General features: G+C 71.9%; 3 protein-coding genes across 9 annotated transcripts; 2 read left to right on the top strand and 1 right to left on the bottom strand.

Annotated features, from left to right (window-relative positions):
* The first annotated feature begins 1,306 nt into the window (after positions 1-1,306).
* Positions 1,307-9,102, top strand: TPP1 (tripeptidyl peptidase 1). 3 transcript variants are annotated; one of them, XM_065059768.1, is made up of 13 exons: positions 1,307-1,443; positions 1,899-1,988; positions 2,087-2,226; positions 2,305-2,455; positions 3,282-3,403; positions 4,039-4,235; positions 4,476-4,674; positions 6,411-6,599; positions 6,753-6,825; positions 7,782-7,902; positions 7,995-8,153; positions 8,227-8,364; positions 8,880-9,102. In XM_065059768.1, the coding sequence occupies exons 1-13, from the start codon at positions 1,433-1,435 to the stop codon at positions 9,021-9,023; spliced, it is 1,734 nt and encodes a 577-aa protein (XP_064915840.1). In that variant the 5' UTR covers positions 1,307-1,432; the 3' UTR covers positions 9,024-9,102. The 3 variants fall into 3 exon arrangements, with proteins under 3 accessions (XP_064915840.1, XP_064915762.1, XP_064915916.1); XM_065059690.1 differs by lacking the exon at positions 1,307-1,443 and having other exon boundaries at positions 1,660-1,988; XM_065059844.1 differs by lacking the exons at positions 1,307-1,443; positions 2,087-2,226 and having other exon boundaries at positions 1,818-1,988.
* A 62-nt stretch (positions 9,103-9,164) lies between these two features.
* Positions 9,165-13,989, top strand: TAF10 (TATA-box binding protein associated factor 10). The gene is made up of 5 exons (XM_065059946.1): positions 9,165-9,414; positions 9,684-9,841; positions 12,336-12,400; positions 12,518-12,632; positions 13,832-13,989. The coding sequence occupies exons 1-5, from the start codon at positions 9,222-9,224 to the stop codon at positions 13,919-13,921; spliced, it is 621 nt and encodes a 206-aa protein (XP_064916018.1). The 5' UTR covers positions 9,165-9,221; the 3' UTR covers positions 13,922-13,989.
* Positions 13,990-14,391: 402 nt separating this feature from the next.
* Positions 14,392-23,506, bottom strand: ILK (integrin linked kinase). Of its 5 annotated transcripts, none has more exons than XR_010471844.1 (14): positions 23,307-23,497; positions 20,526-20,625; positions 17,870-18,035; positions 17,577-17,672; positions 17,374-17,470; positions 17,121-17,204; positions 16,837-16,922; positions 16,484-16,593; positions 16,229-16,356; positions 15,842-15,963; positions 15,675-15,774; positions 15,469-15,599; positions 14,706-15,352; positions 14,392-14,643 (listed from the first exon to the last, which is right to left on the bottom strand). XR_010471844.1 is itself a non-coding variant. In XM_065059571.1 (13 exons), exons 2-13 carry the CDS (start codon positions 20,612-20,614, stop codon positions 15,203-15,205), a joined length of 1,302 nt encoding a protein of 433 aa, XP_064915643.1. In that variant the 5' UTR covers positions 20,615-20,625; positions 23,307-23,506; the 3' UTR covers positions 14,392-15,202. The 5 variants fall into 5 exon arrangements, 2 of the variants coding, with proteins under 2 accessions (XP_064915643.1, XP_064915444.1); XR_010471851.1 differs by having other exon boundaries at positions 14,786-15,352; XR_010471825.1 differs by having other exon boundaries at positions 14,392-14,928; positions 15,027-15,352.
* Between the last annotated feature and the right edge of the window lie 100 nt (positions 23,507-23,606).

The raw sequence follows: 23,606 nt of genomic DNA, 5'->3' as shown, positions 1-23,606 counted from the left end.
CGCGGTATGCAGGCTGTCTGCGTGTGACCGGGGCTGGGACCGGGACCAGGGCGGCTGAGCCAAGCGGGCCCGGGGCAGGTGGGGTCACAGGACCCCCAAACGCCGCTCCGGCACTGCCCCGGGGCCCGCAGGCTGCAGGACAAGCTCCGTGGTGACCAAGGTGCCATTTCCAGAGCTCCCTTGCAAAAATTGCTTGAACCTTCCAGCACGCTGCGATCTGCAAGTACCAGAACACCACTATTGTGATCCTAATTAGGGGAGCTCCTGGTGGGAACGAGGCTCTGAGAGAACAAGCACAGGAAGCCGAGGGCTGCAGCTCAGCAGCTTCGGGAGCCAAGCGGCTGCTGTGGCGGGGCCAGCTGGACACGGCTCCGGCGCTCGGCCCGTCCCGCCCGGCTGCGTGCCCCCTCCCACGGGAGAACACGCGCCCACAGCGCCCGGCTGCCCCGCACCCCGAGCTCCTGTCCGGGCTGACCGAGGCACCCAGTGCCCACGGTGCCCAGCTGCCTGCGGTGTGAACCCCGCGGGGCCAGGCGTCCGGGGACAGCAGGGTGACCACGAGCCAGCGCGACGCTCGGAAGCAGACTCCATGAGGACACTGAGGGGGGGCTCATTCCTGGGGATCAATATGGAAAGGGGCAGTGTCAGGAGGATGGAGCCAGGCTCTTCTGGTGACAACCAGTGACAGGACAAGGGGCAATGGGTGCAAACTGGAACACAGGAGGTTCCACTGAAAGAGGAGAAGCAACTTGTTGGGGGTGAGGGTGGCAGAGCCTGGCCCAGGCTGCCCAGGGGGTTGTGGAGTCTCCTTCTGTGCAGACATTCCAACCCGCCTGGACACCTTCCTGTGTAACCTCATCTGGGTGTTCCTGCTCCATGGGGGATTGCACGGGGTGAGTTTCCAGGGCCCTTCCATCCCGTGACGCCGTGGGCAGCAGCCGGGCACACGCAGCGTGCGCAGACCTGCTCTGCCGCCCCCTCCGCGGCTCCCGGCTCCGCAGGGGACAGACGGCCCGGGGCACACGGCGGAGCTCAGGCCTGCCCGCCGCTGCCGCTGCCCCGGCCGTGCCCGCGCCGCGCTGCTGCAGCCCCAGCGGCCCCGAGCAGACCAGCCGCCCGTGCCCCGCCCCAGGACCGCCCGGACGCCCGTCCCCATGGGGTCCGTGTTCCCGCGCCTCCCCCAGCCCGGGGCAGCCGCAGCTCCTGCCCGGGCCGCCCCTCCGGGGCTCCGGCAAGCCCGCCCGCAGCCTGCCCGGGATGGCGGTGAGGCGCCACCGGCGAGCTCCCGGGGCGAGGGGCCGGCGCCGCCCCCGGCCCCCCACGTGACCGCGGCCTCGGCCTCGCCCCCCACGTGACCGCGGCTTCCGCCTCCTCACGTGACTGGGAATCGGGCGCGCCCACACGTGATCGGCGCTGCGGCCGGAGCGGCGGGATGGCGCGGGGGTGACGGGGCTGGGGGACCGGGGTGACGGGGTTTGGGGACCGGGGGCTCCCCGGCCCGGGGTGACGGGGCTGGGGGACCGGGGTGACGGGGTTTGGGGACCGGGGTGACAGGGCTGGGGGACCGGGGTGACGGGGCTGGGGGACCGGGGTGACGGGGTTTGGGGGGACTGGGGGGCTCCCTGGCCCGGGGTGACGGGGTTTGGGGACCGGGGGCTCCCTGCCCCGGGGGTGATGAGGTCTGGGGACCGGGGGGCTCTCCACCCCGGGGGGGATGAGGTTTGGGGACCGGGGGCTCCCTGCCCCAGGGGTGACGGGGTTTGGGGACCGGGGGCTCCCTGGCCCGGGGTGACGGGGCTGGGGGGCGGGCGGGCACCTTTCAGTCCGCGGGTTTCCCCCGGCGTGCCCGGTAGCTGCGGGCCCCGCGGTGCCGGCCGTGCCCTGACCGGCCGTTGCAGGTGCCGGGGGGTCCCCGTGGCGCTGGCGCTGTGCGCAGCCGCCTGGAGCTGTGCCGCGGGCCTGGCCCTGGAGCGGGACCAGCCGTTCCGGTAGGTGCTGGGCCGGGGGCCGGGGGCCGGGGGCCGGGCTGTGCCGGGCTGTGCCGGGCTGGGCCGGGCTGTGCCGCCCGGCTCACGGCTGCCCGCAGCGTGCCCCCCGGCTGGGCCCACGCCGGCCGCGTCAGCCCCGGCCACGACCTGCAGCTGACCTTCGCGCTGCGGCAGCGGGGCACCGCGCGCCTGGCGCAGCTCGTCCGCGCCGTCTCGGACCCCCGCTCGCCGCGATACGGTAACGGCTGCGCCCGAGAGCTGCCAGGCCCTGCCGGGCCCTCGGGCAGCGTGCCCTGACCCGCTCGGTGCCTCGCAGGCCAGCACCTGTCCCTGGAGCAGCTGCGGGACCTCGTCCAGCCGTCCTCGGCCACGCTCATGACGGTGCTGAAGTGGCTGCAGGGCCACGGTGTCGAGAACTGCAGGAGCGTCGCCACTCTTGACTTCCTGGAGTGCCGCATGCCGGCGAGGTGAGCCCTGCTGGCCGTGTCCCGCGGGGGCGGCCGTGCCATTCCCACTAAGACGGGAGAAGCCTGTGACGTCCCTGTCCCCAGGGCTCTGCGGGGCTGGCCAGGTGGCCAAGGGCTGAGCTGCTTTCTGCCGGGGCTGCGAGCGTTCCGCAGCCCGGTGCTGGCTGCTGCCGTGCCTGGTGCTGGCTGCCGTGCCTGGTGCTGGCTGCTGCCGTGCCCGGCGCTGGCTGCTGCCGTGCCCGGTGCTGGCTGCTGCCGTGCCCGGTGCTGGCTGCCGCCGTGCCCGGTGCTGGCTGCTGCCGTGCCTGGTGCTGGCTGCCGTGCCCGGTGCTGGCTGCTGCCGTGCCCGGTGCTGGCTGCCGCCATGCCCGGTGCTGGCTGCTGCCGTGCCTGGTGCTGGCTGCCGTGCCCGGTGCTGGCTGCCGTGCCCGGTGCTGGCTGCTGCCGTGCCCGGCGCTGGCTGCCGTGCCCGGTGCTGGGGCAGGCACAGCCGGTGATCTGGAGCACCGGAACAGGGCACACGTATCCGTTAGGTCCAGCCGCACACCTCTGGCCGCCCGTGGGGCCGCAGGGTCCCCACTGCAGCGCTGGGGCAGAGCTGCAGGCGACGCTGCAGCGTCAGAGCGCTGGCGCGTTTGGGACGGAGCTGGTTGGGTGTGGAAGGCGCGCTTTGCTTTCCGCGTCAGCCCCGCTGCTGGGAAGCGCAGCTCCTCCCCACCCGCGCCGGCAGCAGGGGCGCGCGGGGCCGCGGGAGGCACGGCGCCGGGCGGCGCTGACGGTGTCCCCGTGGTGCGACTCCTGGCGCGTGCCCGTCCCTGTGTTGCAGCACGGCCGAGCGCCTCCTGCCCGGCGCCGAGTTCCACCGGTACGTGAAGGGCCAGCGCAGCCTCGTGCGCTCCCCGCGGCCCTACGCCGTCCCCGAGGAGCTGGCCGAGCACGTTGACTTCGGTACGTGCCGCGGGGGAGCGGAGGGGCCCGGCGCTCCTGCCGCCGGGGCGGTGGCGGCGGTTCAGCGTTGTGTCTCGCTGCCCCAGAGGACAGTGTGGCACGGCCTGCAGCCGTGGCCCCGGCTGCCCCCACAGGAGCTTCTGTGCGTAGGATGTGCATGCCCCGTCCCTGGAGACGCCCCAGGCCGGGCTGGACGGGGCTCTGAGCGCCCTGAGCTGCGATGTCCCTGTCACGGCAGGGGCACTGGATGGCCTGGACCATCCTTTCCAACCCGGAGCGCTCTGTGGTGCGGACAGGCAGCATCCAGAGCGTGTCCTGCTGGCGCACTGGGGCACGGCTGCCCAGCGCAGAGCTCGGGTGCAGCCTGTCTGCGTGTGCAGCTGCGGCCGGGGTGGAAAGCCCCCGGTGGGGCCGCTCCACGGGGGCGCAGGGGTGCTGCGCTGCAGAGGGGGTGTCTGCGGGGGGACAGGGGGAGCCCTCCCCTGCTGTGCAGCGCTCGGGCAGGCGCTGCAGCTCCCCGAGCCGCTCGGAGCTGGAGCCTGCGGGCGGCTGGCGAGCGGGGAGCCGAGGGGCTGTGACAGCGTCGGAGCTCTGGCCATGACAGCTGCTGCTCTCCCTGCCTGCCCGCGCGGCAGTGGGAGGTCTGCACCGCTTCCCCGCGGACAGGAAGGCGGTCAGCAGAGCCTGGGCCAAGGACACCGAGTCGGGGCGGCACGGTGGAGGGGGAGCAGCTTTCCACCTGGGCGTGATGCCCTCCGTCATTCGCAAGAGATACAACATGACGGGAGGAGACGTCGGGCTGCTGCCCAACAACAGCCAGGCCTGTGCCCAGGTAACGGTGGAGCCAGAGCAGGTCAGAGCCCCGTGGGCTGTGGGAATGCCTCACATTGCTCTTTCCCCGAGACTTTGCTGCTCCGGTGGCCCCAGGGCAGCTGCGGGGGCTGCTCAGCAGCCGGTGAGCTCGCGTTCTACTGACCCGTGCCGGGCCAGCTCGCCGAGTCAGGAGGAAAAGCTTTGCCTTGTTTTTCAAGAGAAAACGAGAGAAAGACGCGTGCGCCCGTTGTCCCCGCAGTTCCTGGAGCAGTACTTCCACCAGGCCGACCTGGCAGAGTTCATGCAGCTCTTCGGCAGCAGCTTCGCCCACCGCTCCCAGGTGGACCGGGTGGTTGGGCACCAGGGCACGGGCAAGGCCGGGCTGGAGGCCAGTCTGGACGTGGAGTACATCATGAGCTCGGGCGCCAACATCTCCACGTGGGTCTTCAGCACCGCAGGTACTGCTGCCCCCCGGGGCCGCTTCCGAGCGTCCCGCTGGCTGTAGCGCCAGCACTCGCCTGTAGCTGAGGGGAGGTCTTGCTCTGTGCACAGAGCATCTCTGTGCTGGGTGCACGTGGTGCCTGTCAAAGGGGAGCTGTGCATAGAGCATCTCTGCACTGGGTGCACGTGGTGCCTGTCAAAGGGGAGCTGTGCACAGAGCATCTCTGTGCTGGGTGCACGTGGTCCCTGTCAAAGGGGAGCTGTGCATAGAGCATCTCTGCGCTGGGTGCACGTGGTCCCTGTCAAAGGGGAGCTGTGCATAGAGCATCTCTGCACTGGGTGCACGTGGTCCCTGTCAAAGGGGAGCTGTGCATAGAGCATCTCTGCACTGGGTGCACGTGGTCCCTGTCAAAGGGGAGCTGTGCATAGAGCATCTCCGCACTGGGTGCACGTGGTGCCTGTCAAAGGGGAGCTGTGCATAGAGCATCTCTGCACTGGGTGCACGTGGTGCCTGTCAAAGGGGAGCTGTGCATAGAGCATCTCTGCGCTGGGTGCACGTGGTCCCTGTCAAAGGGGAGCTGTGCACAGAGCATCTCTGCGCTGGGTGCACGTGGTCCCTGTCAAAGGGGAGCGCCCGGAGAGCGCGCACCGACAGCGCAGGCGTGTTAGGTCCCAGAACGCTTCCCGGCTGCCCTCGGCGTGCAGCTGGTGCGCTTCCGAACCTGGAGCTGGTGTTTCTGGTGACTCGTAGGGAAATCGTCCTCCCTGGATTTGTGTAGTTGCTCTTGGACCCGTGTGAACTTTGGGCACCCGGAGAATCCTGTTGCAGGGACTCGGATGCCTCGACTACACAATATAAAGCAGTCGCCTGCTCTGCTGCCTTTCCATGGAGGGACAGCAGCAGCTGTGTCTGCTTGGGTTTTTCCTGCCTCTTTGGGTGGAAGCTGATCAGTCCCCTGTGAGTCCACCAGGACAGTGAGTAAAGGAGAGCAGGGCAGTCTGAGAAAACACGGTTGCAAGAGAGGCTGCACAGACACGGTGCAGGACAAGTTGTTATCTGTCCCGGATCAGAAACCGGCTGAACAGGACACAGCGCCCTTGGGACTGTGAGCTCGGTGTTCCTGATGGTGGAGGCACAGCTCTGCGTTAACTTAACTTCACCTCCTGATGGTGGAGGAGGCACAGCTCGGCGTTAACGCAGCTCCTGGTGAAGGAGGCACAGCTGATGGTGAAGGAGGCACAGCTCTGCGTTGTTATCTCACCTCCTGGTGAAGGAGGCACAGCTCTGCGTTATCACAGCTCCCAAGGAAGGAGGCACAGCTCTGGCTGGGCTCTGCTGTCCCACCTCACGGAGGGGCACGAGGGGCAGGAAGGGGCCTTGGCAGATGGAGGTGGAACGTGCATCGGGCTGCCCTGGGCCCGCTGTCGATAGGGGAGCTGAGGCTCCGGAGGGCTGTGTGGGTGCCGGGGCGGCCACAGCCCCGCCGCAGACGGGGGAGGAGGAGCGGGTGAGCGGAGCCCCCCTGCCCTGGGGTTCAGGGTGGCCTTGTAGCAGAGCCTGGTGACAGTGCTGCCAGCAGGAGCTCGCGGGAGAGCTCCAGACCAGCTGTGCTGCCGCTTGGATCTGTGGGGAGCACAGGAGCCGGCAGGACCTCAGCTGCTGGTGCTGCTGGGGCCGTTGGGCATGGTTCCCCCTGCCCCGCTTTCCCCCAGCCCGTGCCCAGGAGGAGCTGACCCTGCCCCGTCTCTGCAGGGAGGCACGAGAGCCAGGAGCCCTTCCTGGCCTGGCTGCTGCTGCTCAGCAACATGTCGTCGCTGCCCTGGGTGCACTCGGTCAGCTACGGGGATGACGAGGACAGCCTCTCGCTGGCCTACATGGAGCGGGTCAACGTGGAGTTCATGAAGGCGGCTGCCCGCGGCTTGACCGTCCTGTTCGCCTCCGGTGCGTGCTGCTGCTGGCGGTGCGGGCGCGGCGGGGGTCCCAGCACGGCGGGGCGCGGGCACAGCCTGGCGCTGCAGACAGCCCGTCCCCCGGGCACCGCGGGGCGCGCGGGGTGCTCGGGGGCCGTTGGGTTACCCGTCCGTCTGTCGGCAGGTGACGACGGCGCTGGCTGCAGGAGGGTGTCCGGGGGCAACCACACGTTCCGGCCCAGCTTTCCAGCCTCGAGGTAGATGTGTGGAGGTGAACGGGGGTTCTGTGGAGACGCGGAGCTCTGCGCAGGGCTGGGGCTGCGGCTCGCCCGCAGCCGAGAGCTGCTGCTGGCGCTTTGAGCCCCGGCCCCTGGGCAGCTGCTGCCTGCGGCGCGTTCTGAGCCCCCTGGGGTGAGACCCACAGCGTGCCTGGACACCCGCGATCTCAGAGCTGCGTGACGGGTGCAGCGCCGGGGGGGCTGCGGTGTGGGGTGACCTGTGCAGCTCCGGGGGGTGTCTGTGGTGTGGGGTGACCTGTGCAGCTCCGGGGGGTGTCTGCGGTGTGGGGTGACCTGTGCAGCTCCGGGGTGTCTGTGGTGTGGGGTGACCTGTGCAGCTCTGGGGTGTCTGTGGTGTGGGGTGACCTGTGCAGCTCCGGGGGGTGTCTGTGGTGTGGGGTGACCTGTGCAGCTCTGGGGGGTGTCTGTGGTGTGGGGTGACCTGTGCAGCTCTGGGGGGTGTCTGTGGTGTGGGGTGACGGGTGCAGCTCCGTGGGGTGTCTGTGGTGTGGGGTGACCTGTGCAGCTCCGGGGGGGCTGCGGTGTGGGGTGACCTGTGCAGCTCTGGGGTGTCTGTGGTGTGGGGTGACCTGTGCAGCTCTGGGGGGTGTCTGTGGTGTGGGGTGACCTGTGCAGCTCCGGGGGGTGTCTGTGGTGTGGGGTGACCTGTGCAGCTCCATGGGGTGTCTGTGGTGTGGTGTGACCTGTGCAGCTCCGTGGGGTGTCTGCGGTGTGGGGTGACCTGTGCAGCTCCGTGGGGTGTCTGTGGTGTGGTGTGACCTGTGCAGCTCCGTGGGGTGTCTGCGGTGTGGGGTGACCTGTGCAGCTCCGTGGGGTGTCTGCGGTGTGGGGTGACCTGTGCAGCTCCGGGGGGTGTCTGTGGTGTGGGGTGCTGCTGAGGCCCCCAGCAGCCACGTGCCCACCTGTCCCCGCAGTCCGTACGTCACCACCGTGGGCGGAACGTCGTTCAAGAACCCGTTCCTGGTGACCGCGGAGGTGACCGACTACATCAGCGGGGGCGGCTTCAGCAACGTCTTCCCCATGCCCAGCTACCAGGTGAGGGGGCGCGGGGCCGCGTGGGGCTGGTGCTGGTGCGGGCTGAGGGCCGAGCGTGCGCGCTGCCCGCCGTGGCTCCCGGTGCTCTCCAGGCTGCTGCCGTGGGGCGTTTCTTGCGCTCGGCCGCGAAGCTGCCGCCCGGCTCCTACTACAACAGCAGCGGCCGCGCCTACCCCGACCTGTCCGCCCTCTCCGACAACTACTGGGTGGTGACGAACCGCATCCCGCTGCCCTGGGTGTCGGGCACGTCGGTAAGGAGCGCGCCACGGAGCTCTCCCGGGGCGCGGCACCGGGCGCCCCGGCGCTGAGGCCGTGTCTCCGCAGGCGTCCACGCCGGTGGTGGCCGGCATGGTGGCGCTGGTCAACGACCGGCGGCTGCAGCGGGGGCTGCCGCCCCTGGGCTTCCTCAACCCCGCGCTGTACCAGCTGCAGGAGCAGGGCCACGGCGCTGCGCTCTACGACGTGAGCGGGGCAGGGACCGGCACGGGGGGTCCTGGGGGCTCCGGAGCGGGTGGGTGCTGGGGCAGGCTGGGTCTCCTGGGGCCGGGGTGACGCTGCCGTCCCACGGGAGGTGTGTCCTGGGGGTCCCCGCGGCTGCCCCGCAGGCTGCGTGAGGCGGGGTCCCCTCGCAGTGCGGGGGGTCTTGGGGGTCCCTGTGCTGTGCGGGGACGAGTGTCCTGGGGCAGATCTCTTGCTGGCTGGGAGGGGGTGGCCCTTGCCCCGGGGGGTCCTGGGGGTCCTGCGCCCTCCCACGGGGCAAGTTCCCAGGGGCTCCTGTCCCACCAGGGGCTGCGAGGGGTCCCGGGGCCCTCCTCGGGGGTGGGCAGGGGCAGCCTGTTCTCAGCGGGCCGGGTGCTGCTCCCCACCGGCATGCAGGGCTGTCACCTCTGTCCCCGCGGGGCTGTCACCTCTGTCCCCGCAGGTCAGGCAGGGCTGTCACCTCTGTCCCCGCGGGGCTGTCACCTCTGTCCCCGCAGGTCACGCAGGGCTGTCACCTGTCCTGCCTGGACGGCACGGTGCAGGGCCAGGGCTTCTGCGCCGGCCCCGCCTGGGACCCGGTCACGGGCTGGGGAACGCCCAACTTCCCGCTGCTGCTGCGGGCGCTGCTGCCGCCGCCGTGACGCGCCCGCGCGGCCACCGGGGGGCGGGGGCACGGGGGGGCGGGGCCGCCGCGCTGTCAATAAAGCCGCCGGTCCCGCACGTCCCGTCTCTGTCGTTAACGCGCGGCGCCGCTGGGGGGCGCGCGGGGCCGGCGGGGCGGGGCCAGCGGGGCACCGGGGCCGCGCGCAGGCGCGGGGCCGCGCGGGCGGTGTCGGGCGATGAGCGGCAGCGCCGATCTGGATCCCGCGGCCCCGGCCCCGGCCGCCCCCGCGCCGCCGGCCCCCGCGCCCGCCGCCGACAACAAGCCCAGCCCGGCCGCCGGCGGCAGCGGCGTTCCCGGGGCGCCCCCGGGCGCGGGGGGCGGCGCGGCGCGGGGGGCCGAGGGCGGAGCGGCCGGCGGGAGGGGGCCCGGTAAGCACGCGGGGTGACCGGGCTCCGGGGCACGCGGGGGGGCAGGGGGCGGCGCGAGCGCGGGGGGGCCCGGGGCCGGGACCTGCGCGCCGAGGGGTCCGCGGGGCGCGCGGCCCGTGAGCGCGCCCGAGCCCGGGCAGCGAGCGCAACCGTCCGCGCGGTCCGGGGCGTCGGGAGCGCCGGGCCGGGACCTGGGGACAGCCGCTGGGGACAGCCGCTGGGGACAGCCGCCCGCGGAGCCCTGTGCCCGCTGAGCCCTGTGCCCGCAGCGCCCGTCTCAGCCGCAGTGGCCGCGGCCCCCCCGGAAGGGGCCATGTCCAACGGGGTCTACGTGCCACCCGGCGCGGCCAACGGGGACGTGAAGCCGGTGGTGTCCACGACGCCGCTTGTCGACTTCCTGATGCAGCTGGAGGATTACACACCCACGGTGCGGGCTGCACGGGGGACGGGCTGGGAGCTGGGGACACTGAGCACGGGGACGGGCTGGGAGCTGGGGACACTGAGCACGGGGATGGGCTGGGAGCTGGGGACACTGAGCACGGGGACGGGCTGGGAGCTGGGGACACTGAGCACGGGGACGGGCTGGGAGCTGGGGACACTGAGCGCGGGGACGGGCTGGGAGCTGGGGACACTGAGCACGGGGACGGGCTGGGAGCTGGGGACACTGAGCACGGGGACGGGCTGGGAGCTGGGGACACTGTGACCGCAGGGACGGGCTGGGAGCTGGGGACACTGAGCACGGGGACGGGCTGGGAGCTGGGGACACTGAGCACGGGGACGGGCTGGGAGCTGGGGACACTGAGCACGGGGACGGGCTGGGAGCTGGGGACACTGTGACCGCAGGGACGGGCTGGGAGCTGGGGACACTGAGCACGGGGACGGGCTGGGAGCTGGGGACACTGAGCACGGGGATGGGCTGGGAGCTGGGGACACTGAGCACGGGGACGGGCTGGGAGCTGGGGACACTGAGCACGGGGACGGGCTGGGAGCTGGGGACACTGAGCGCGGGGACGGGCTGGGAGCTGGGGACACTGAGCACGGGGACGGGCTGGGAGATGGGGACACTGTGACCGCAGGGACGGGCTGAGAGCTGGGGACACTGAGCACGGGGACGGGCTGGGAGCTGGGGACACTGAGCACGGGGATGGGCTGGGAGATGGGGACACTGAGCACGGGGATGGGCTGGGAGCTGGGGACACTGAGCACGGGGATGGGCTGGGAGCTGGGGACACTGAGCACGGGGACGGGCTGGGAGCTGGGGACACTGAGCACGGGGACGGGCTGGGAGCTGGGGACACTGAGCGCGGGGACGGGCTGGGAGCTGGGGACACTGAGCACGGGGACGGGCTGGGAGATGGGGACACTGTGACCGCAGGGACGGGCTGAGAGCTGGGGACACTGAGCACGGGGACGGGCTGGGAGCTGGGGACACTGAGCACGGGGATGGGCTGGGAGATGGGGACACTGAGCACGGGGATGGGCTGGGAGCTGGGGACACTGAGCACGGGGACGGGCTGGGAGCTGGGGACACTGAGCACGGGGACGGGCTGGGAGCTGGGGACACTGAGCGCGGGGACGGGCTGGGAGCTGGGGACACTGAGCGCGGGGACGGGCTGGGAGCTGGGGACACTGAGCACGGGGACGGGCTGGGAGCTGGGGACAGTGAGCACGGGGACGGGCTGGGAGCTGGGGACACTGAGCACGGGGATGGGCTGGGAGCTGGGGACACTGAGCACGGGGACGGGCTGGGAGCTGGGGACAGTGAGCACGGGGACGGGCTGGGAGCTGGGGACACTGAGCACGGGGATGGGCTGGGAGCTGGGGACACTGAGCGCGGGGACGGGCTGGGAGCTGGGGACAGTGAGCACGGGGACGGGCTGGGAGCTGGGGACACTGAGCACGGGGATGGGCTGGGAGCTGGGGACACTGAGCACGGGGACGGGCTGGGAGATGGGGACACTGTGACCGCAGGGACGGGCTGGGAGCTGGGGACACTGAGCACGGGGACGGGCTGGGAGATGGGGACACTGAGCACGGGGACGGGCTGGGAGCTGGGGACACTGAGCGCAGGGACGGGCTGAGCACAGAGTACAGGCTGCCCACGAGGACAGGCTGGCATGGGAACATCCTGTGTTCAGGGACAGCCTGCCAGTGTGCAGGGTCGGGCTGTGTGCAGGGACGGGCTGTGTGCAGGGTCGGGCTGTGTGCAGGGACGGGCTGTGTGCAGGGACGGGCTGTGTGCAGGGTCAGGCTGCCATGGGGTCAGGCTGTGTGCGGGGTCGGGCTGTGTGCAGGGTCGGGCTGTGTGCAGGGTCAGGCTGTGTGCAGGGTCAGGCTGCCATGGGGTCAGGCTGTGTGCGGGGTCGGGCTGTGTGCAGGGTCGGGCTGTGTGCAGGGTCGGGCTGTGTGCAGGGTCGGGCTGTGTGCAGGGACGGGCTGTGTGCAGGGTCAGGCTGTGTGCGGGGTCGGGCTGTGTGCAGGGTCGGGCTGTGTGCAGGGTCGGGCTGTGTGCAGGGTCGGGCTGTGTGCAGGGTCAGGCTGTGTGCAGGGTCAGGCTGCCATGGGGTCAGGCTGTGTGCGGGGTCGGGCTGTGTGCAGGGTCGGGCTGTGTGCAGGGTCGGGCTGTGTGCAGGGTCGGGCTGTGTGCAGGGTCGGGCTGTGTACAGGGTCAGGCTGCCATGGGGTCAGGCTGTGTGCAGGGTCGGGCTGTGCGCAGGGTCAGGCTGTGTGCAGGGTCGGGCTGTGTGCAGGGTCGGGCTGTGCGCAGGGTCGGGCTGTGTGCAGGGTCGGGCTGTGTGCAGGGTCAGGCTGTGTGCAGGGTCGGGCTGTGTGCAGGGTCAGGCTGTGCGCAGGGACGGGCTGTGTGCAGGGTCGGGCTGTGTGCAGGGACGCTGAGCTCCTGTAGCTTTTCTCTTGCGCAGATCCCAGACGCTGTCACGGGCTATTACCTCAACAGAGCAGGATTTGAGGCCTCCGACCCACGCATGTAAGTGACAGCGGGTGGGGCAGAGCGTGGCCTCAAGGGCCCCGTGCAGGGTCCGATAGGGGCCCCGGTGGCAGTCCCTGGGTCCCTGTCCGGAACTGTCCCTTCTCTGCCGGGCAGCATCCGCTTGATCTCTCTGGCCGCACAGAAGTTTATTTCTGACATCGCCAACGACGCGCTGCAGCACTGCAAGATGAAGGGAACGGCCTCGGGCAGCTCCCGCAACAAGAGCAAGGTGAGAGGGGGCGGTCGGCGGCGGGGGAGCGAGCTCCGGGGCCGCAGGCGCCGAGCTCGCCGCCATTCGCTGCGCCTGGCCAGGCTTTCCTGCTGTGCTCCTGCAGGCCGGCGTGCGCGCTGGCACGCTGCGGGCTGTGAAAGGCAGGCTGGGGAAAACCAGCCGGGCAGGGGAATTGGGGGAAATGCTTTGACGGGCTCACAGAACGTGTGGTTATGAGCACCTCGTCAGAGCAGGGCTCTGCAGCCCTGTGCGCCCCCTCGGGCCACGGCCTGAACTGCTGCTTGGAGACAAACGTGAACGGGGAGCAAACGTGTAGCGATACACCTGGAACATTGTGTCCAGCTGTGGCCCCTCAGCTCCATCAGGACAGGGAACTGCTGGAGAGAGTCCAGCGCAGCCACCAAGATGCTGGAGGGAGTGGAGCATCTCCCGTGTGAGGAAAGGCTGAGGGAGCTGGGGCTCTGGAGCTGGACAAGAGGACACTGAGGGGGGACTCATTCATGGGGATCAATATGGAAAGGGGGAGTGTCAGGAGGATGGAGCCAGGCTCTTCTGGTGACAGCCAGGGACAGGACAAGGGGTAATGGGTTCAAACTGGAACACAGGAGGTTCCACTTAACTATGAGAAGCAACTTGTTTGGGGTGAGGGTGGCAGAGCCTGGCCCAGGCTGCCCAGGGGGTTGTGGAGTCTCCTTCTGTGCAGACATTCCAACCCGCCTGGACACCTTCCTGTGTAACCTCATCTGGGTGTTCCTGCTCCATGGGGGGATTGCACTGGATGAGCTTTCCAGGCCCTTCAACCCCTGACATTCTAGGTTTCTGTGATTCTGTGATGGTTCCTGGAAGTTCTCCCGGTCATTGTGTTCCGGGGCCTCACGGGGGTGATGTGATTCATGGCATTGAGCAACGCTCAGTGCATTTCTGTGTGCGGAGCAGCCGTGGGCACAGAGCAGACACACACGGCGCTCGGGAGCCGGTGAACGGCGCTCGGGAGCCGGTGAACGGCGCTCGGGAACCGGTGAACGGCGCTCGGGAGCCGGTGAACGGCCCCGCGCTGGCGTGCGGCTGCGTGTGGGAGTCGAGACGTGCCGGTCACCGTGGCTCGTAGGGGAAACGCGGAACCCACGCGGTCTGGAGGGACGCACGGCAGCGTCGACCGGCCTCACCGTGTCTGACGCTTCTCCCTGTCCCCGCAGGATAAGAAATACACGCTGACCATGGAAGACCTGACGCCAGCACTTGCGGAATACGGCATCAATGTGAAAAAGCCGCATTACTTCACATAAAGACTGAGGGGTTGTCACTGGGAGCTTTTCTGGGGTTAGTTCGGTGCCATTAAACAGCCGGGCAGGTCTCCGTGTGTCCCGGTGTGCCGCGGCACGGGGCTGCGCCGCCGGGCTCCGCTCACCGCGCCAGCGCTGGGCCCGGGGGCCGGTGCGGGGGAGCGGGTGCAGAGGGGTTGTTGGACTCCCAGCCTGGGGGCTCTGGGTGCGCCGTCTGCGGCTCCAGGAGGGCATTTCCTACCCCGGGGGTGCAGGGAGCGCAGGGCACCGGGACTGCCCCCCGCTCTTCCTCCTCCCTGCGTCCTGCTGCCTCGGCAGGGGCAGCGCCGGGCGCTGCGCAGACAGACCCGGCTCCGTCCCCGGCTCCATCGCTCGCTCACCAGGGGCTGGCGCAGACCCGGCGCCCGGGACAGGGCAGCCCGTCAGCAGCCCCCCTCCGCCCTCCCTTCCCGCGGACACCCCCCAGCAGCCGGTTCTCATAACAAACGTTTATTGGTGGTGCCGCGGCTGTTCCACGTGGCCCGGATGGAAACAGTGACAGTGAAGCGCGAAGCTGGGGCGGTGCTGGGCGCAGCAGGCGCGCTGGCCGGGGGGACCGGGGCCCAGAACTAGTGAGCTGCGCTGGGGAGGGGGCGGGGCGCAGCCCCTCCAGCCGCGCGAGGGGCTGGGGCTCCTCAGGCTGTGCCCGCAGCTGCCGGGGGGGCTGGTGCTGCCAGCCGGGGGGGCTGGTGCTGCCAGCGTGGGGCTGGTGCTGCCAGCGTGGGGGCTGGTGCTGCCAGCCGGGCACTGGTGCTGCCAGCTGGGGCTGGTGCTGCCAGCCGGGCACTGGTGCTGCCAGCGTGGGGGCTGGTGCTGCCAGCTGGGCACTGGTGCTGCCAGCCGGGCGCTGGTGCTGCCAGCTGGGGCTGGTGCTGCCAGCCGGGCACTCACTGGTGCTGCCAGCCGGGCGCTGGTGCTGCCAGCTGGGGGGGCTGGTGCTGCCAGCCGGGCGCTGGTGCTGCCAGCCGGGCACTGGTGCTGCCAGCGTGGGGGCTGGTGCTGCCAGCCGGGGCTGGTGCTGCCAGCTGGGGCTGGTGCTGCCAGCCGGGGCTGGTGCTGCCAGCCGGGCGCTGCGGTCCGAGGGCTGCGGGGCAGCTCCGGGAGGGCAGCGGTGTCTGTACCGTGTCCGTGGCCGGCTCAGGGTGAGGGGCACTCCCGGCTCCCCTTGGCACTGGGGTGAGAAGGCACTTGGGGGGGCGGGGAGGGAAGCATGGCAGCGTCGGGTGGCGGGAGGCGCCTCCCCGCCTACTTCTCCTGCATCTTCTCCAGGATGGGCACGATCATGTCAAACTTGGGGCGCTTGGCCGGGTCCTCGTTCATGCAGATCTTCATCAGCTTGCAGATGTGTGGGGAGATGCCGGGCGGGATGGTGGGACGCAGCCCCTCCAGCGCCACCTGGGAGCAGGGCGCAGCAGTTCGGGATCAGGAGCCCGGAGCAGGAGCGGGGGCTCTCCTCCGGCCCCCCGGCTCCGCCCGGCACGCCTGGCTGGCGTTCCCGGCCCTCTCCTCACCTTCATGCCGATCTCCATGTTGGACAAGTCTGCAAAGGGCACCTCGCGCGTCACCAGCTCCCACAGCAGCACCGCGAAGCTCCACATGTCGGCCGAGCGCCGGTTGATCTCCTCCGGCTTCTTCTGCAGGGCTGCGGGGACCAGCGCGGGGGCTGAGCGGGGCCAGGACGGGGCCGAGGGGCGGGGGCCGGCTCCCGGGCACTCACCTTCTGGCGCCACCCAGGCGGGCGCGTACATCCTGCCCGGGCACTGGAAGGAGAACTTCACGTCGGCCATGCTGATCCGGGCCGTCATGTCCTCGTCGATCTGCGGAGAGCGGGGTTCGGGAGCCGGCCCTGCCCGGCCGCGGGACGCGCCGCGGCGCCGCACTCACCATGACGCTGCGGCTGTTGAGGTGGTGGCGCGGGATGAGCGGCTCCAGCGTGTGCAGGAACGCCATGCCCCGCGCGATGTCGAACGCGAACTTCACCGCCTGCATCTGGTCCACCACGAAGTCTGCGGGGCAGGGACACGGGGGTGACGTCAGGGTGAGGGGGCGACACGAGGGCGAGGGGCCCACGTGAGGGGTGATGCCACCCGCAGGGGGGGTGGCGCCGGCAGGCTCCGCACGCGGGCGCAGGAGGGTGTGCGGATGGCAGCCGGGGCTCAGCCCCGGCCCAGCCCGCTGCTGCAGCTGGGGGGTCCCTGCTCCCCCAAACACATGGGGAAGCAAGCTGGGGGGGGGACAGCCCTCTGCCCCGCTGCCACCGCCCGCACTCACTCGTCCCCTCGTGCAGCACGTTGTAGAGGGAGCCGTAGGGCATCCAGTGGCTGATGACGGTGGGGTGGGGGGCCGGGGGGGACTGGCAGGCGCCCAGCACCGGGAGCACGTTGGGGTGAGAGAAGATCCTGCAAGGGAAAGCACAGCCCTGAGAAGGGGGTGCTGCCCACCCCTCCTCGCGCTGCCGGGCCCTGGCGGGGCGTCCTGTGTCCCTGGGCCGCCGCCAGCCCGCGGAGCCGCCGGCGCGGTGCTCACCGCAGCTTCGGGTACTCCTCGTTGAAGTCGCGGCTCTTCCGGGTCGTCCAGTCCCGGATTTTCAGTACTTTGACGACGATGTCGTTGCCCTGCCAGCGCCCTTTCCACAGCTGCGGGGACACGGAGCCAGTCACCGCGGCACGCGCGCGGTCCCCGAGCCCCTCCCAGCCCCACGGGACCCTCGGGTCCACGGCAAGTCGCGGGAGCGAGCCGTGGCCACCGGCGCCGGGCAGCGCTTGCCCTGCGGGCCGGCCCGCGCCGGGAAGCCGGAGCCTCCGAGCGCCGTGTCCCGGTTCCGCTGGCAGCCTGGTCCGCGCGGGCAGGCTTTCCAACCGCCGCACGGGGCCGCGCACCTCGCCCGACTGGTTCTCGTTCAGCCTCTGGCTCAGGCTCAGCTGCTTGAAGTCTATTCCAGCCAGTTTGTTGAGAGTCCCGTTCCCTGTAAGAAAGGAGACGCGCGTGGCTCCCGGAGCCTCCTCCGGAGTCCGCACGGAGGCGGTTCCAGCGGGACCCCCTCCCGCCAGGAGCCCTGGGGAGGGGGTTTCCACCTCCCGGAGGGGCCGTTTCCCTGCAGACGGGGTCCCCAGAGCCCGCCCGGCTGCGCTCTCAGCCGTTCCCACCGGGGCTCGGTGCTTACGGGGCCGCGTGCGGGTCGTGCCCTTCCAGAACGTGTCCTTGTAGGGGATCCTGGTGAGGCTCTGGCCCAGCTTCTCGGCGCGCTCTGCGGACACACGGACGTGGGAGGGGGGCACGGGGAGGGGGGCACGACGGGGGGTGGGCACGGGGGGTGGGCACGAGGGGGTGGGCACGGGGGGTGGGCACGGGGAGCTCGCTGAGGAGCGCAGGGCCGCAGGGGGAGCTGGCTGTGGGTCAGGATGGGACCCTCCTACCTCTCAGCACCTCCCTCAGCGGGGTCTTGGCTTTGTCGATGGGCGTCTCGCCGTATTTGTTGGCAATGCTGACCAGGGCGCCGTTGCCCACCAGGTCCTGAGGGAGGAGACAGCAGCTGGGGGTCTGTCCGCAGCCCCCCCACGCACACCCGGCTCCTGCCGGGCCCGTGCCCCCTCCCGACTGCTGCCCGTGGCCCCCTCACCTCTGCCAGCTGGTCGTGTCCCCAGAAGCAGGCGTAGTGCAGCGGCGTGTTCCCGTGCTCGTTCACGGCGTTGATGTCCGCCTTGAACTGGATCAGCTGGGGCGGGGGACAAGCCCGGTGAGCCAGAGCAGGTTCTGTCCCCCAGCACCGAGCCCTGGGGCTGCACGTGGGGGACGCCAGGGGCGCACCAAGGTGGGGACGCCAGCAAGTGACAGCGGGCAGCGCGTCCGCGGTGCGCGGGACGAGGGCTGCGGGTCCCGCTCGGCTGCGACCGGGGACGGGGACACACGCACCTTCTGCACGATGTCGCGGTGGCCGTGGCTGGCGGCCAGGTGCAGCGGCGTGTCGTCGCCGCGGTTCATCACGTTGATGCGCGCCCCGCGCATGATGAGCATGTCCACCACGTTGGAGCGGCCCTCGCGGCAGGCCCAGTGCAGGGGGCTGAACCCGTGGTCATCCCTGCGCAGGTGACGGGGACGGCTCAGCCGCCTGCCCGCCGCGTCCTGCCCTGCCCGGGCGGGGGGCCGAGCGCGGGGAGGGGCTGCCCGTGGCACCGCGGCCGGGACGTGTCACCCTGTGCCCACACAACAACACACCGGCTGCGAGCCCAGGGGACGGGGCCAAGGGACAGGGACAGGCTGAGCGGGGCCAAGGAGACAGGGACAGGCTGAGTGGGGACAGGGACAGGCTGAGCGGGGCCAAGGAGACAGGGACAGGCTGAGCGGGGCCAAGGGACAGGGACAGGCTGAGCGGGGCCAAGGGACAGGGACAGGCTGAGTGGGGACAGGGACAGGGACAGGCTGAGTGGGGCCAAGGGACAGGGACAGGCTGAGCGGGGCCAAGGGACAGGGACAGTCTGAGCGGGGCCAAGGGACAGGGACAGTCTGAGTGGGGACAGGGACAGGCTGAGTGGGGACAGGGACAGGGACAGGGACAGGCTGAGTGGGGCCAAGGAGACAGGGACAGGCTGAGCGGGGCCAAGGGACAGGGACAGTCTGAGTGGGGCCAAGGGACAGTGACAGGCTGAGCGGGGACAGGGACAGGCTGAGCGGGGACAGGGACAGGGACAGGCTGAGCGGGGACAGGGACAGGCTGGGTGTCTCTCCCGCTGTCCTGCCCCAGCAGGGCCCCGCAGCCCCCACCAGACCGTGTTCCCCGCACTGGACCAGCGCTGCAGAGCCGGATCCTCCCCCGGCCCCGCTCGCTGCTCCTGCCCAAGTAAGGGAGGAGGAGACCGGCCCGGCCTTAAAAGGAGACCCAGGCCTGGCGGGGGTGCGCCCCGGCCCTGCAGCTCCCGGGGTGACCGATCTGCTCCCCAGCAGTGTCCCCATCAGCCCCCGCACCTCCCTGCGGGCAGGAGGGCAGGACAGGCGGGACAGGTGGGCAGGAGGGCAGGAGGGCATGCAGGAGGCAGGGAGGGCAGGACAGGCAGGACAGACAGGAGGGCAGGACAGGCGGGACAGGTGGGACAGGTGGGCAGGAGGGCATGCAGAAGGCAGGGAGGGCAGGACAGGCAGGACAGACAGGAGGGCAGGACAGGCAGGACAGGCAGGACAGACAGGAGGGCAGGACAGGCAGGACAGACAGGAGGGCAGGACAGGCAGGACAGGCAGGACAGACAGGAGGGCAGGCAGGACAGGAGGGCAGGACAGGCGGGCAGGACAGGCGGGCAGGACAGGAGGGCAGGCAGGACAGGAGGGCAGGCAGGACAGGAGGGCAGGCAGGACAGGCGGGAGGGCAGGACAGGAGGGCAGGCAGGAGAGGCGGACAGGCGGGCAGGTGGGCCAGCTGCCCCCCAGGCAGGTACCCTGGGACAGGTGCCCAGCAAGAGCCAGCAGCCCCTGTCCCTCAGGCACCACCCGCGGACGGGCCGGCCCGGTGTGACCGGAGCCATGGAGGGACCGGCAGACACGCTGCAGGGCGCCGGGCGGCACAAGCGCGGGAGACGCTGCCGTGGCCCTGAAGGGCCATCGGTGCGGGCAGCGGGTCCGCCCGAACCCTGTGCCCGGCCTGGGCACGCTGCCGAGGTCCCGCAGGAGCTCCAGGGGCAGGGGATGCGCCGTGGGGGAGATGTGGGGCAGGGGATGTTCCGTGGGGCAGATGTGGGGCAGGGGATGCGCCGTGGGGGAGATGTGGGGCAGGGGATGCGCCGTGGGGGAGATGTGGGGCAGGGGATGTGCTGTGGGCCAGATGTGGGGCAGGGGACGTTCCGTGGGGCAGATGTGGGGCAGGGCGCGGGTCAGCCCCGGCAGAGCCCGGCTCCCGTGAGAGCGGGAGCAGCCGCAGCGCTCCCGGGCCGGGGCCGGGTCCGGGTCACCGCGGGGCCGGAGCTGCTCCCACCCGCGCCCCGTGCAGCCGCGGCCGGGGAAGCGGCAGCAGGACGTGCCGCGCTCGTGCCTCAGCGATGCGGTAACTTCCTCCGGCGGGAGGAGCCGCATCCCAGCCCCCGCCCCGGGCACGCAGCGGAAACGAGACCCGGACCCGCCAGCGCCCCCGACCCCATTCAGCGCCCCCTGCCCCGTCAGCGCCCCCGGCCCCGTCAGCGCCCCCGGCCCCATCCAGCGGCCCCGGCCCCATCCAGCCCACCCGGCCCCATCCAGCGCCCCCAGCCCCGTCAGTGCCCCCGGCCCCGTCAGCGCCCCCGGCCCCATCCAGCGCCCCCGGCCCCGTCAGCGCCCCCGGCCCCGTCAGCGCCCCCGGCCCCATGCAGCACGCCCGGCCCCATCCAGCGCCCCCAGCCCCGTCAGCGCCCCCGGCCCCATGCAGCACGCCCGGCCCCATCCAGCCCGCCCGGCCCCATCCAGCGCCCCCGGCCCCGTCAGCGCCCCCGGCCCCATTCAGCGCCCCCTGTCCCGTCAGCGCCCCCGGCCCCATCCAGCGCCCCCGGCCCCATCCAGCGCTCCCGGCCCCATCCAGCGCGCCCGGCCCCGGCGGGTCCGTCCCGCTCACCCCTGGTTCAGGTCGTTCTCGGTGTTGTCCAGCCAGAGCCGCACGGCCACCGCGTTGCCCTCTCGGCACTGCGTGAAGATGTCGTCCATCGCGGCTCTCGCTGCAGGGAGCGGGGGTGTGAGGACGCGGGTCCCGCTGCGGCGAGGCGCTCCTGCCCCCTTTCCACGCGCGGCGCTCCTGCCCCCTTTCCACGCGCGGCGCTGGGGCCGGGACGTCGCCTCCCGCAGCCCCTCTGCTGGGGAGGCTCCTGGGGAGCGGGTCGGGAGCCTTGCGTGCCCCCCTCGGCAGCCCTGCGGAAACCCGCGGGGACGGAGCCGGGCTGGGGACGGAGCCGGGCTGGGGACAAGGCCGGGCCGGGAACGGAGCCGGGCTGGGGACGGAGCCGGGCTGGGGATGGAGCCGGGCTGGGGATGGAGCCGGGCTGGGGACGGAGCCGGGCCGGGGACGGAGCCGGGCTGGGGATGGAGCCGGGCTGGGGACGGAGCCGGGCTGGGGACGGAGCCGGGCTGGGGACGGAGGGGAAGCTCCCGGCCGCCTCCAGCAGCGCGCAGGAAGCAGATCTGGCATCCGCGGGCTTATCTGCAGGCCCAGCCAGGCCCGTGTGCCCGCATCTCCGGGGGGAGCGGGCGGGGGGAGCCCCCGCACCACCCTGCATGGCACCCACAGCTCCGCAGACCCGCCCGGTCCCAGCTCTGACCCAGCTTGGCTGAGCTCAGCACAGCGTCCACTCGAGACACTGGGACCCCAAAGGTCCAGAGGCTCCCCCTCTCTCCACTGTACCGCACAGACAGCCCAGAGCCAGAGCACCGCTGGTTCATCTGCCGCGCTGACAGCAGCAGTGTCACCGAGAGCCAGGGCTGCACCACCCCGAGCGCCGCGCCTGCGTACGTTCCTGCCCGGGGGCTGCGGCACCGGGCAGGGACACGGTGCTGCGGCACCGGGAAAGGACATGGTGCTGTGGCACTGCCAGGGACGCGGGGCTGTGGCACCGGGAAAGGACGCAGGGCTGTGGCACTGCCAGGGACGAGGGGCTGCGGCACCGGGACAGGACATGGTGCTGTGGCACTGCCAGGGATGCAGGGCTGCGGCACTGGGAAAGGACATGGTGCTGTGGCACTGCCAGGGACGCGGGGCTGTGGCACCGGGAAAGGACGCAGGGCTGTGGCACCAGGAAAGGACGCAGGGCTGTGGCACTGCCAGGGACGAGGGGCTGTGGCACCGGGAAAGGACATGGTGCTGTGGCACTGCCAGGGACGCGGGGCTGCGGCACCGGGAAAGGACATGGTGCTGTGGCACCGCCAGGGACGCGGGGCTGTGGCACCAGGAAAGGATGCAGGGCTGTGGCACTGGGCAGGGACATGGTGCTGTGGCACCGGGAAAGGACATGGTGCTGTGGCACTGGGCAGGGATGCGGGGCTGTGGCACCAGGAAAGGACACGGGGCTGTGGCACCGCCAGGGACGCCGGGCTGTGGCACCAGGCAGGGACATGTTGCTGTGGCACCGGGAAAGGACATGTTGCTGTGGCACCACCAGGGACATGTTGCTGTGGCACCGGGCAGGGACATGGTGCTGTGGCACTGGGAAAGGACACGGTGCTGTGGCACCGGGAAAGGACATGTTGCTGTGGCACCGGGAAAGGACACGGTGCTGTGGCACCGCCAGGGACGCGGGGCTGCGGCACCGGGAAAGGACACGGTGCTGTGGCACCGCCAGGGACGCGGGGCTGCCCTCCGCGGGTCCCGTAGCGCAGGGACAGGCCAAGCGCGCTGCCCCCGGCTGGTGCTCGCCCCGCTGCAGCGGGACCCCGCCCGCCCTGCCAGGCTGGCTGGCCCCGCGGGCACCGCATGCCCCGGCCGGCTCCGCGGGGCGGGGGACACAGGACACCGGCCCCATGGCCTGGAGCCCCGGGGAGCCCCACAGGCACCAGGAGCAGCTCTGGCACCGCCGGGGCAGCACCGGCCCCGCTCCCGCTCACCCGCTGCGGAGAACGGAGCAGCCCTGCCCTGCGCCCCGGCCGGCGTGCTGCGGGTCCCGCCAGCGCCCCAGGGCGGGCAGCGCTGCCCCCAGACCAGATCGGTCACCCGCCAGCTGGGACAGGACCAGGGTCGGGACCCCAGCGACACCCCATCCTGCCCCAGCCCCGCGGGACTCGTGCCCCGCTGTCACCGCTGCCGGCCCCGCAGCCGTGCCCCTGCCCGGCCTGGGCTGCCGCGCTGGCCCCGCACCAGCGCTGGCCCCGGCCGGGCTGCCGGTGGCCCAGCCCCTGCCCTGCCCGAACCGAGGGGCATCCACCCCCGCGGCCAAGTGGCCACGCTGGCCCCACTGAGCCCGCGCTGGCCCGTCCCCACGATGCAGAGCCCCGGGGCACCCCGCGCTGCCCGCCCCGCTGCTCAGGAGCTCTGACCCAAGACCCCAGCGCCCGGCCCAAGGCCAGGCCCGGCCCCATCACCCAGCCCAAGGCCGGGCCCGGCCTAAGGCCCGGCCCAGCCCCTGCCCAGCTCCCGCCACACCTGGGCCCAGCCCAGCCTGCTCGAACCCAGCCCTGCCGCCCCAATCCCGCCCCCGTTCGCAGCCTGTCCCAGCCCCGGCCCGGCCCCGGCCGCTGCCCCTCAGCCCCCGGCCCGGCCCAGCCCGGACTGACCGCGGCCGGACCCGTCCCTCCCCACCGCGTTCTGTCCCGACCCGCGCCCGTCCCGGCCCGACCCGCCCGGCCTTGTCCGCGCCAACGCGCAGCCCGGCCCCGCTTCGTCCCCAGCCCGGCGCGGCCCGGCCGCCCTTACCGGCTCCGGCGGCGGCGCAGGGCGGCGGCTCGGGGGAGCGGGCAGCGCGTGGGCTCCGCCCCGGGCCGCCCGCCGCCAGCGCCCCCTGCCGGCCGCCCGCCGCGCCGCACCGGCTCCGGCTCCGCGCCGCGGGCAGGGCGCGTGGGCGCGCGGGCAGCGGCGGGGGCGGCACCGGGCGCGGCGGCACCGCACGAGCCCTGGGCGGGGAGCGGGGGCACCGGCCGGGGCGCACCGGGCTGGGCGGGGCGGGGCGCACGGCGCTGGGGGCGGGGCGAACCGGGTGTGGGCGGGGCGAACCGC

Source organism: Columba livia, chromosome 1, assembly GCF_036013475.1.
Source record: "Columba livia isolate bColLiv1 breed racing homer chromosome 1, bColLiv1.pat.W.v2, whole genome shotgun sequence".
In the NCBI taxonomy this organism is placed as follows: domain Eukaryota; kingdom Metazoa; phylum Chordata; class Aves; order Columbiformes; family Columbidae; genus Columba; species Columba livia.
This window is presented reverse-complemented; position numbering and strand designations above follow the sequence as displayed.

What these genes read in the sequence shown, in the direction of transcription:
- TPP1 (XM_065059690.1), top strand. Translation starts at nt 1,675, where the DNA reads ATGAGGTCTGGGGACCGGGGGGCTCTCCACCCCGGGGGGGATGAGGTT. An exon ending in CCCAGCTTTCCAGCCTCGAG is followed by an intron (nt 6,826 to 7,781) that starts GTAGATGTGTGG and finishes CTGTCCCCGCAG; the next exon opens with TCCGTACGTCACCACCGTGG. An exon ending in CCTGGGTGTCGGGCACGTCG is followed by an intron (nt 8,154 to 8,226) that starts GTAAGGAGCGCG and finishes GTGTCTCCGCAG; the next exon opens with GCGTCCACGCCGGTGGTGGC.
- TAF10 (XM_065059946.1), top strand. Translation starts at nt 9,222, where the DNA reads ATGAGCGGCAGCGCCGATCTGGATCCCGCGGCCCCGGCCCCGGCCGCC. An exon ending in GGCCGGCGGGAGGGGGCCCG is followed by an intron (nt 9,415 to 9,683) that starts GTAAGCACGCGG and finishes CTGTGCCCGCAG; the next exon opens with CGCCCGTCTCAGCCGCAGTG. An exon ending in TGGAGGATTACACACCCACG is followed by an intron (nt 9,842 to 12,335) that starts GTGCGGGCTGCA and finishes TCTCTTGCGCAG; the next exon opens with ATCCCAGACGCTGTCACGGG.
- ILK (XM_065059372.1), bottom strand. Translation starts at nt 20,614, where the DNA reads ATGGACGACATCTTCACGCAGTGCCGAGAGGGCAACGCGGTGGCCGTG. An exon ending in ACCGCGACATCGTGCAGAAG is followed by an intron (nt 17,673 to 17,869) that starts GTGCGTGTGTCC and finishes CCCCCGCCCCAG; the next exon opens with CTGATCCAGTTCAAGGCGGA. An exon ending in CACGACCCGCACGCGGCCCC is followed by an intron (nt 16,923 to 17,120) that starts GTAAGCACCGAG and finishes CCTTTCTTACAG; the next exon opens with GGAACGGGACTCTCAACAAA.